Source organism: Ovis canadensis, chromosome 25 (assembly GCF_042477335.2).
Source record: "Ovis canadensis isolate MfBH-ARS-UI-01 breed Bighorn chromosome 25, ARS-UI_OviCan_v2, whole genome shotgun sequence".
In the NCBI taxonomy this organism is placed as follows: Eukaryota; Metazoa; Chordata; class Mammalia; order Artiodactyla; family Bovidae; genus Ovis; species Ovis canadensis.
This window is the reverse complement of record NC_091269.1, coordinates 60,920,702-60,932,885: the sequence shown is the minus strand read 5'-3', so window position 1 is coordinate 60,932,885 and position 12,184 is coordinate 60,920,702. Positions and strand designations below refer to the sequence as shown.

Sequence of the window (12,184 nt, the reverse complement as noted above, 5' to 3'; positions counted from 1 at the left end):
GGATGTGATTTGACGACCCCTTTAAAAGAATGTTAGCGTGCCTGAAGGCGGCCACAGCAGAAAATGACTGTCTACACTCTGGTTCATCAGCAGAGAAACGTTTACTGGAATGTTGTGTGTGTTGTGGATTAAGCTGCTTCAGTCATGTCCGATTCTTTGCGATCTTGTGGACTGTAGCCCGCCGGCTCCTCTGTCCATGGGATTCTCCACGCAAGAATATTGGAGTGGGTCAAATACAAACTGTAAAGTGTTACGTAGAGAACTTTTTATTTTAATCTTCAGAGTTTTTTGCTTTGTTTTTATTCCTTACTCTTCTCATTAATTTAGCAGATCAACACATCCCATGAGCAGTACTTAAAGTTTTAGGATATTTTAGAAATACTTACACAGTTGTAGGAAGGGGAACATATATTGGGAGATTTTTAAATATTAAATGTTCTGTTGTTACTACAATAAAGTGTTGAAGCAGATTTTTTTCTTCCGATATTGAAATTCTGTTACATTTCATGTGAAAACATTCCATCCCAATGGAAAAGTCAAAGTTGAAAATGGGCATTTAGTGTTTTCTTATCTAGGTATATCATTAATTTACCATTTATAAAATGCTTTCTCTGTTCTAAACAAGCTGTTTGGTTGGCTTGCCTCTGCATTTCTCGTTTGCCCTGGTTGGGTTTTGATAACTAGAATGCCCCAACCTGCCCCAGATAGTTTCTAAGACTATCTTTCTTTCCTTAAATGATTTCTGGGATTTTCTTATTTCCCATCTCTTTTCTTCCCTTCCTTTCCTGTTACTGTGAAACTTGTGTGGGGTCTCGTACGCCAGGCCTGGGAAACCTAAGATCATCCCTGCCGTGTAGTTTTGATTGAAAACTTAAAACATGTTCTCTTGAGTGGTGACAGTCCAACTAGGCGTGAACTGTGGGCTGATAATGAGCAGCAGCTGTGATCAATTGACTGTCAATGTGCATCTCCTTTTTTCCATAATGAAATAGTGTGGCATGTGGGATTGTAGCCCGGATCATCTTTATTAAGGTAGTGTTGGTAGAAGTGGCTTCCCAGAATGCAGTTACACATCAGCCAAACAGCAGGTCTCTGTGAACAGAGGTGTTCAGAGGGCTTGTCCCCTCTCTGTGCAGGGGCCAGGGCAAATTGTACAACATATTTTCTCACAATTTTACAGAATGTCCTCCTTTGAAATTAGATGAACCTGGAGTCTGCCTTTAGGTTTATGTCCTAAAGAGAAATAGCTGGATGCATAGTGAAACCAAGCTCTGCGTGAGCCTGCATTGCTTCACGGGCTGTGTAAATTCCCTCTGAACTCTTGCAAGCTGTAGATTTTGGGGCTTTTATTTGAATGGTTTTAGTATTGTAATTTTAAGGTCAGTGATCCTGAAACCATGGATGTCCCTGGGATACCAAGAAGGAACTTAATGGTAAAAAGAAGGTTTTGATTTTTGTTTCTTTAATGTGTTTCATATGTAATGTCTTTTAAAAAGAGGGAAAAGCATGCTTACTGTGGTTAATAAAAGTCTACACTGGTTGCTTTCCCAGTTCATAGTGTATACACGATATACTTTCTCTTTGCCATTCATATTATAATGATAGGCCCCTGCACTTTATGATGGAGAAGAAATAAATGGTTAACCTTGCAAACTTCAGTTAATACCCTGAAGTCTTGGATATCATTTAGGAAATTCCTCATTACAAATAAATGGCCTGAAACAGTTAATAAACTTTTAAAGGTAAATATTTTTGCTTTGTAATTCCTGATAAGTTCAAGGCTATGAGGGGCAGATTTCTATCCTGCAGGTTGAAATATTTGACCACGGAGGTATTGACTTGTAAACTTACTAGGTAATCAATGATAATCAAAGATGAAAGAAACTGTAGCCAGTTCAGTAATTGGTACTAATTGCTCGAGTACATTGAGCCCTTTCTTAAGATCATCTCTCTGGTATTGAGGACTGGAGAAGGGTCATCTCACTGGCATTGAGGACTGGAGAGGGTGGGGCAGTTGATGTGACTGCTGATGGATGTGATTGCCCCTCTGAGGTTCCGGAGCTGTCTAGGTCTGCTCCTGGATTCCCACTCTGTGTGAAAACCTCCATAGCTTCCTAGGAGAATGGCAGAAATTGAAGGGCATGATAATGCCAGATAGATGTTGAGCCAGAATAAACTGTTGGCCTTACATAATATTGTAGCAGCTGACAGCGGCCAGGTCATAAAAGGCGTGTAAATGCCGTGTGACCTGCAAAAGCATGTGTACGTGTTCATGTTTACTTGAAAGTGAGTTTGTTTTTAAATATTTTAGACAGTAAGTGTATATTGATAGCTCTCTAATTGCTCTTGGAGGATATAAGAAATTCCTGCGTTTAATCCTTTTAGGGAGTATTGTCACAGAAGGGGCCAGGGCAGAGCTGTACTCTCCCCAAGGAGTTTGAGGGGACCTGCCCTTGCTGGGAGGCTGAGACACTGCTGGAAATTCTTTAGGAGCTGTCAGCTCCTGGCTTCTTGTGATCTGAGCCCATTCTCTGGAGCAGAGGGGCAGGGGCAGTAACTAGCTGAAGGTTGGGAGGATTTAGAAATGGGTGGAGGAATTTTGTTACATTGGAGTAAACAGGTCAGCCTTATTCAGGTTATGGCTTGTTTTTCTACAGAGTTGCAAAGTGTTTCCAGTTGTGCAGATTATTTTCAATATTTCCAGCACTGTGTGGTTTAGTTTACAAAAAAATTTTAAGTTTGAGAATAATTTATTGAACTGTAGCCAAAGGAAAAAAAAAAAGTCAACCATGATCTCCAACTCAAAAATAATCTCTTTTAATGTTTCAATATAATTGCGCACACACACACACACGCGCGGTGATATATATTATGACGGGGTTAATGTGGGGTCCTAACTAGTGTGGATGCACCAAGGAAGGGTCCTTAACCTACTTGGAGAGAAAGGGACAGGAAGGGAGGAAGTTGAGGGCTGAAGGACAGGTTGAGGGTGGTTGGAATAAGAGGGAAAGAAGGGACAAGGTGAAGGCCGAGAGGTCAGAGGGGTGTGCACTTTGTAAGAACTGAAAGAGTGCTGCCAGGGGGAGTGCTGAACTGCGAGGGGCCGGTCAGGATGAGGGCTCTGTGGAGGGGTGATGCTGAAGAGGTGGCCCGAGGTCCAATCCTTGTGGTCTCATACAGCGGGGTGAGGTGTTTGGACTGTCTCAAGAGTAAGGGACAAACATGAAAAGGCTCTTAGGCAAAGGGATGAGGCGTTCTGATTGTGCTTTCTTGAAAAGATGGTGCTAGAAAGTGCAATATCCTGGGGAAGAGGCGGTAGTGGCCAGAAGGGGAGTGTTAGCAGTGGAGAGAGAGGGACTCAGAGAGGACGTGTGTGTGGCATGAGCTCTGTGTCGGTTGGATGTGGCGAAGAACAGGGGTGGGCCGAGGTCTGGATTTCCACTGAGGGTGCCTGGAGCATGGGCGCCAGTCCTTTCCGTTGGACTAGGAAACCTGGGGGGAGGGGCAGTTCGGGGGAGGACGACGTGTGGTACTGTGGGGACATCCGAGTGCAGAGCCCTGCCGGCAGCTGGACGTCTAGGCAGATGGTACTTCGGAGCTCAGAAAAGAGGCTGGGGCTGGAGACCTAGGTGCCCGTTACCCGTGTAAAGAGAGTGAGTGAAACTGTGAGGGTTAGTGAGATAGTAGCTTGGGGAAAGTGTGTGGAGTGGATAGCTTCAGATACTCAGCATCCTTGTGGGCAGAAACAGGCAGGGGACGGAGAATGACAGTTTAGAAGTCGCCGGTGACTCTGCTGCAGACTGAGAGGTAGGCGACGAAGGCTCCAGTGTCCTCCGTCAGCCTCAGCTGCTGGTTGCCTCTGGCGGCTGAGCGTGAGTCTCACATTGAAGAGATTCGCATCGCTCGTTTGGCTTAGGTTTCATGTTCTGCACCGGCTGACACCCGTCTCGCGGCAGGACTGAAGGCGGAGTAGCAGAAGCACTGATGTGGTGGGGGTCTGGGCTCAGACAAGGAAAGGGGCCCTGGTTCCATGTTGACAGGTAGGAAGCAGCGGGCGGGGGGGGCACTGATTCAGTCAGGTGCCTGTGGTGTGCTATGGATCGGGATATTCTGACTGCCAGTAAAAGAATCCTGGTTTCAGTTTGGGTTAAATGTTCACATAACGTGCGCTGCATCTAGGAACCTGCCAGGGAGGCAGGTCGTAGGCACAGCGTGATCAGAAGCAGCCCGGGTCCTCCTGAGGCCAGTTCTTCTTGCGGTCATAAGGTCTCTTTGCACAGTAACTCAACTGCCAGTGGCTGCTGGCTCTTGTTCCCATGCTCGCGTGCAGCAGGGGAGACCGAGAGATGACGCTGTCCTGACCTGGAGCAGAAGTGCTTCCTCACCATCAGCCAGCCAGCCCTCCCAGGCCCCTCGGAACTGGCGAGCCTCTCTAGGGGAATGCTGTGTGCTAACAGGCCGCAGATGAACTGTGTGTCCGGCTTCTTCCCTCTCCTCCATAACGAGACAGTGGTCAGAGTCCCGCCAAGTACGTGTCTGGGAAGGAAGAGGGGACGCCTGCACAAAGCTGTTCTGTTGGAAAGGAGGAGGGGAGAGGTGACTGCTGGCCCAGCGGCCGTGACCAGCCTTCTGGCTCCCTGTGTGTGAATGAATTGGGATGATTCCGTAAATTATGTGGTTTTTAGAAAGACCTCGAAACATTTTCCAGGTTTTAAATATTCTTTAAAGATGATTTTAATGGTTATACAGTATATTCTATCTTAACAAATCCTAATAGTATTTAGTATATACTATTCTAAGCACTTCATAGTTATTGATTTAAACTTCATATAACTGGCTGCTGTTCCCATTTTAAGATGAGAAACTGAAGTTGAAGAGCTGTGCAGAGCTGGGGTTCAGACCTAGGCAGTGCTCCTAGCTACTTGCCTGTGCAGTAGTAAAGAAACAGGATGGTTTATTTAGCCTGTCTCTTACTTACAGATGCTCAGGTAGCGCCCACTTTTTCTGCAGGCAAAGAATGCTGCCGTGTGAGTCTTGGTACACAGATGTTTGTCTTGGGATTGTTTGGTCAACACGTGCCTCTTGTTAAGGCTCTTGCTCTGTAGCGCTCAGCTGCTTTCCACAAAAACTATGACACTTGAACTCTGCTGACTGGGGCTTTCTGGGAGCAGTGGTCGCTGGTGCTCACCCACTGGTTTTGTATCACATGGAGAAGCGAACAGCGCGGTGCAGTGCAGAAGCAGGCTGCAGCCATCAGAAGGCGGACTTGAGGCGCTGCTCCATCTCCTGGTGGCTGTGGCACCTTGGGCACACCAGTCTTCAGCGGCCTGAACACTGCAGGATTCTTATCCTGCTGGCTTCCCGGGGCTGTGAGACTGAGTGAAGTCCTGTGGATGAAAACTCTTGATGAACTATAAAGCTTCAAACTGATGGAATATATTCTTATGTTCACTTAGGTTGATATACCGTTCATGCCTTTGCTAATCTGGAATAGAAGAAGAGAGAAAAGTTTCCTTGTTAGGTAGTTTTTGCTTGATTTGCTTTACTGTGGATGACATTTTCAACAGATTAGTTGGTTCCTCTTAATGCATGCGTCCACTCATTGATGAATGGGGTTGTAGGGATTTCACTAGGTGGGTTTATCCTCAGTAGGATTTTCTTTTTCGAGCTGTAAGGTTTTGTCTCTGTGTGTGTGTGTGTTTTGGCAGTGAATCGTCCGTGTACCGTCATTCATGGTTGTCTTTTCCTCTTGGACGTTTTGGGTGCAGGTTCGAGGGCTTGGGCCCGACCATAATTGTCTGTCCAACAACGGTGATGCATCAGTGGGTGAAGGAATTTCACACGTGGTGGCCTCCATTCAGAGTGGCGGTTCTGCACGAAACCGGGTCCTTTACCCACAAAAAGGTAACATCATAATACTTCAATACCTTTTTCCCTGTTTCTGTTTTAAAACCTTCCGTTTTACCTGATTGTTTTTGCTTTGATCTGTTTATTTCTCAGATGTATGTTCTGATGTTTCTTCCATGCACTTGTTGTTCTTGATTCATTTTAGGACTCTTTATTTTCAGAACAGTTGTGAATGTAGGCTTTATCATTCTAACAGCCCATGGTGATGACAAGACATGTTCTTGTCCAGTGAAACACAAGCCTGATACCCTGAGTGGGACCAGAATCAAGGGCCTCATGCAGTAGTTAACTGGCTGGATTTGAGGCATTACTGGCTTTAAACAGTTTTAGGAAAGTAGGTGCAAAGTGTAATTAGTATTTTAATCAGTAAAGGCATTTGTTAACATGCTTTTAAAATGTGTTTTTAATGAGCAAAAGAACAGCCTGCCATTTTGACATTTTCGTTATTTGTATTATTGCCTTTTAGTTAATTAAGTTGCTTTTTGTTCTCTGAATCCTTGATTGCCATTTAAGTATAATCACTGTTCTTTGAAGGTGGCATTTCTTCACTTACTTGTTTTAGCCGCATCATCAAAAAGGAACATTATCGTCTGTTCTTCTGTGGGTAGCATAGATAGCTTGTATTATGCTTTTTAAATTCTCATTTCTGTCTATCATCTAGACTGCAAACTCTGCAGAGTGGAGACTATGTCTTCATCATTGTTGTATCCCAAGTGCCCCTATAGCTGAATAGATGATAATTACACATTTCCACTGGGGTTTGCAGGTTACTCTGTAGATGAGCAGTGGCAGTTTGTTATGAGTTCTTTGCTGATTTTCATAGCTCTTGAGTGAGGTCTTCGTGCCCCCATGAAGGCAGTGCCAGCTGAGAGGGCTGGTGAATGTTTGCCTTGCTGAGTTAAGTGCATGTGAGCCACTCAGCTCCAATGTCTTTGTAATTCTGCCAAGACCCCCTTTCCTCCAAATTCCTGTTTGTTCATGATCATGAGTAAGCAGAGCTTTTGATAGAAGTGAAACAGGAGTATCTATAATTTGGTAGCTCAAGTTTGGTGAGGTGGAATCTTGCTTTTACTACCTGTTGTTGAAACCAGCTGACTTTGCCCTGAATTTTAAATGATAAATGGAAAACAAGTGAGTTGAAATAATTAATGAAGTGAGGTAAACGCTGCAGTTTTTAAAAAGTGGTTTTTTTAGCAGCATGATAATAAGTTTCAATCATTTTTCTAGTCAAGCTAAATTGTTGTAACTATCTTGTTATCACCCTTGTAAAATATTTTTGATTCCTTCTTTCGCTTCTTTGTCTTTCGACATTTCTTAGTGTTCTGTGCTGCAGAATCCTGTACCGGAATTCTGTAGTTGATGGCGTATCTTTAAAAAGCACATTCTCCACATATTCCTCTCTATCCTTTTATTTTCTTCTGCGTTTTTTCTGTTACACCTTTGCCATATCATGGCCCGCTTGTATTTCCTCTGTTAGCCTGAAAAGCAGCCTTTGTACAAGCGAAACGCACTGACTGATGAATGGAAATGGGATTGACATTGATTGGTCAGTGCCTCTGTTGAGGAGGCTTGCTTCCTTCACTTGCTTGGAGGGCAAACAGAACCTTAAAGAACAGATTATTCACCTTTTTACAGTGATCTGCACCTTCTGAGGTGTCTGGTTATGCACAGATATGTGCATACATATAGTTGTTTATAGTTTTTCCAGTACTTAATGCTTTACCAAGGACTTTAATTTGAAAGTTTCTTACTTAAGTTTTGAGGAAAAGTAAGGAGGCTTGTGTTTTTACTCTGACCCTTAACTCTTTGTATAGTTCCTTTTCCGTTATAAAGTGTCTCATATCCCTAAAGATGTAAGCTGTTACGCAAAAGATTGCAAAGGTGTTCTTCTGTATCTTTCAAACCGTACTATCCACTTAGAAACATAGTCTGTTACTAATATTAGTATCAGTTTATTGTTTGTGATGATAGCATCTTGAATATGCGTTACTTCCTCCACACAGGCCTTGTTTCCAATCCTGGAAACAAAAGTCCTTGTGTCTGAACATCTTGTGTCTGAACATCTCCGAGATCAGAGCTGTGGCTTCTGGATTGAAGCCCTGAGCAGCATCTGACCCCTCTGCTTCTTCCTTTCGTATTTGTTTCGTTGTGTACAGACCGTCGTTACCACCGCGCACGCTTGCTGGCTCACAGGTGAATGCTAAATTGCAACGGAGTCTACATCGCTCAGTCACACCTGAGACCTCCTGCTAGTGCTGTTCGTCCTCTGAGCCTGAGTTTGATGTCTAACTTCCTCTCCATTGTAGGCTGAAATTTCTCTCTTCCACGGGGAGACATTCTGTGCCCCCCGGCTGTCCTGTCTAAATAAAACAGTAGCACTCTGGTATAGGGACATTCAGTGCTGGGGAAATAGGAAAGGGAAGAGAATTTCTCTTTGGGAAGCTTAACAATGTAATAACGCCAGAATTATTATTCTTATTCAGTAGATTGTTCTTATTTTTCTAAAGATTTGTTGTAACTGGCAGATGTTAAACTTTGAAAAATTTTAAAGTTTTTCATTTAGAGAATAAATATCAAATGATCAAACAATTTCTAATGGAGCTTATCTGTCATTTTTCTTCCCTCAATTGCCTTTTAGCTTCCCACCTCTCTCACCATGTGATCCGGTATTATCTTTGTTAATATTCTCTTTGGTTGACAGCATAATTTTGAATTATCAAATGAATACTCAGCAACCATGCAAAAAAAATATGTGGCCAATATTTTCAGTCAAATGATCAAATCAGATAAGAAAATTTTCAGGCTCTGAATCTCCTTTAATGGTCAGTTGAAATCTCATTTACTAGGAACCTAGGGTTTTCCTTTTCTCATTATGTCTTATGATCCTTTTTCTAATGGAGAGAAACTTGATACATAAGTTGATTAACCTTTATTTGTTGAATAACTGTAAATACAATATTGTAGGTGTGTGATGTTACTTGGGTTGCAAAAAATGGATATGATGTTGCTAATTGGCATTGGAAAACTAACCATTTTCTTGGGGAAAGAAAATACATGAAAAGATAATAAAAGGAGACAGTTTTATAATACTTATACCTCACAGCAGATGGTGGCATCTTTAGCACTGTGTTGTATAGTTTATTTAATTATTAAGTACCCTTTTTTCAATTTGTTGGAAGATGTTTAGTGAGAAATGTCTTGGTTATATTCTGAAACAGTTGTCACTTTAAAGCTCTCACCTTTCCCTGCTTTGTAAGACATGGTAATACTGTGAAATAGTTTTGATATTAATAGTTCAAAGAGATTTATCGTTTTGATCCATTTATGATATTTATGATATTTAGAGCTATAGGATTAGGAAATGCAGCAGTGGCATAAAGATTTAAAGGCATAGATTATATAATTACCAGGCCAGGGCTTGAATCTTGGATCTGCCATTTTATAGCTTTGTGACCTGGGGCAAGTTGCTCAGCTTTGCTGAGCCTTGTTTGAACTCCTGAAAATGGGTATTTTTTTTTAGTAATTTTTTGAGAATTTGTTGGGTTCATATAGGTGAACAATAAACTTAGTGTGCTCCCCAGCATATAATGTTTACTCAGGTAATTCCTACTGTTGAAAACAAAGAATATGGTAGGCCTCTTCATCCCAATACTTGAGAAAAGACATTCTGGTGTTTCTGATTGATTCAGCGTAATTATACTTGAGATAGAAAGTTCACACTCGCTTTATCAAAAATATTCACAGTCCTTCACATGCAGACCCTTCTCGCCCTGTGTCTAGGTACGTTGGCTCCAAAAGGACGCGGTGAAACAGTGCCGAAACTCTTCTGTGGGAAAGGCAGGGTGTGAGCAGAGAGCGGGCCCCCCGGGGATGGCCGCCTGGCGCCGCTGCCGCCACGTGTTCTTTCCAAGGCCCGTCTTCCGAAACGCTCGCACGGGAAGTCTCGGCTGTTCAAAAAACGGGGAGTCAGGAGAAAGCATAACTAAAGCGGGAAAGGACCGCGCGGCCCCTCAGGCGCCCTGAATGTTTCAGGCCCGCTGCGAGTGGACACAGAGCGCTGCGAGTCCCTGTTAGCGTTGGAGACGCGTGCACGCCTGGTGCGAGACGCTCGCTCGTTCCGTAAGGGACGGTGTAAGATTAGGTTGCCGGGGCCCTTTGTTTCTTCATTGTCTGCACAAACCCTTGTTTATTAGGGATTTGGCTTGAAGGAAACTTTAATTAATCGCAGGTGCGGTCGCCTCTGCCTGGGCAGCGCCGGGCTGTTTGCGGAGAGTGGCCTTCGCGTGCCTTGCTCCTCCCCGCTCCCCCTGCTGCCTGACAGTGTGATTTATGTCTGCTGGTTTCCACCAGCCCACTGTTTGCCCTCTAGGAGGGATTGGCCTCCTGAGCCTCCATAATGACAGCAGCACTTTCACAGACATCTTCTAATGGCAACAGCGCTGCATTCAGTAAGTCAGGCTAATTGCAGATGTACCCTATTAATTGCAAAAACTAGGAGAGGTTACATATTTTACAAGCTTTTAATTTGGAAACCGCCCGAGATGATTTGTCTTAAGTGTTTGGATAGAGACCTCCATAATATTCAACAATTCACCATTATTGAAACTCCGGTCTAGGCAGTTACAGAATTCTGAGATTGAATCAGGTGAAAACAAATAGTCTTAGATGTGTTTTTACCCAGTGGCTGTTAAGTGGAGGTTATATTTTCAATGCAGACGTTCAGCAAATTTCTTACTCTTTTTACAAAAGCATCTTTGATTCTTACTCATCATCACACATCTTTCTGAATATGGTAGAAAATTTGTATTTCTCTTAACTATAGCTTAAATCACAGAATTTTCCAAATAAATTTCAATTCTCGGACATGCCCATGAAGCTAAGCATCACCCTGGTGGCGTGTAACTGGGAGGCTTGGCGTCCCAGTTTAACTGTGGTACAGGGATGTCCAATTCAGGGTGGTGTTCCTTGGAGTGTAGTGGAATGACGGTGGTGAGTTGGTGAATTCAGCAGCTAGGAGTTCCAAGGTTGTGAACAAGTGGACCCACGTGGGCAGGGTTTGGCTGCGATGCAGTGGACATTTTATAAACGTGAGTGGTAATTTCACTTCGTCTGTATTTCAGGCCCCAAACGGTTGTTGTTCTGCTTTCCCGTTTCTCTCTGTGTGCACAGCTCCATGCCTGGAACTCACGGCACAGGACGCAGCTGTGTGTCCATCTGCTGCTGCCCCTCACCGCCTGTGTCTTGGTTCCTAGCAGCCACTGCTCTCCCAGGAGGAGGGAGATGGGGATAGAGTTGCGATGGCTGCCTGCTCAGAGTTCCAGTGGAAAATTAAGATGCAGAGGAGCTGTTGCAGTCACCTCTGGCTTCTGACTCAGCCAGAGGTGGGATCTCAGCGCTGGTGGGATGAGCGCAAGGTGGAGCAGTGTATCTCTGGACAGCTTGCCTGTCTTCCCTGGACACTCACTGCCATGGTGGGGCCCGAGGCCATGGATAGCATTGTGGTCAGGGAGAGCTGGGTGGAGGCGAGGCAGTGTATTCATCATAAGGTACCCCCAAAAAAGTCAGGAAATCGTTAAGTCGGTGTGGCCTCTGTGCAGTTCCGTGCAGGGACTGAAGCTCATAAACATGGAGAAGGCACAGCGGTGTCATATTGGTGACCCAGCTCTCACTCGCAGAGCCTTTACTAGCACCAGGTGCTATAGCTCTGACCGCTGAAGTTCCGGGTGAGCCCTGAGGTGGGTCTGGTATAAGACAGTTTCTCTCTCTTCTCCTCTTTCAAAATTTTCTTGGTCAGTGTTACACCCTTTATATTCTATTGAATTAAAAAATATTCTAATTCTTGTTTATTAAGATGATAATTTTGGAGATGTTGAGTTTATAAAATTTATATGATTATGATCATATGAATAACTGTATTGGTTTTCCTAATGTTTAGCGATTCTACTCCCGTGATGCCTTATTCGCTTAATATAGGGCTGAATTCTTATTAAAGGAATGACTCTCTAGTGAGGGGTGCCTGTGAGTATGTTGCTTCTGTCAGTCTTGAAAATAGCGTTTTGCCAGTCTTCTTGTTCTGTGTTTGGAGCCATTTAAATCACAGAGTTGACACCAACTTCGCTGATAAAACCCTTGGGTCTAGTAGACGTCTGCTGGGAACAGTTTAACGTTGTTTTCAGGTCTTCAGGTATGGGTCTCATCGGTGTGTCTCGCTTTTCTCGGGTCCGTTTGGTGGCTTGTTCGTGTTTAGTGGGCGTCCTCTGTCAGGCTTCAGATGGCA

The 12,184-nt window shown here is 43.9% G+C and overlaps 1 protein-coding gene across 3 annotated transcripts in view; it reads left to right on the top strand.

The window, feature by feature from the left end:
- The window catches only part of ERCC6 (ERCC excision repair 6, chromatin remodeling factor), a 71,306-nt gene that overhangs the window by 36,724 nt on the left and 22,398 nt on the right, over positions 1-12,184 (top strand). For all 3 annotated transcript variants that reach the window (XM_069572565.1, XM_069572564.1, XM_069572563.1), the window contains exon 8: positions 5,769-5,904. In XM_069572565.1, the coding sequence (XP_069428666.1) occupies positions 5,769-5,904 (136 nt within the window). The remainder of the gene's footprint in view (positions 1-5,768; positions 5,905-12,184) is intronic.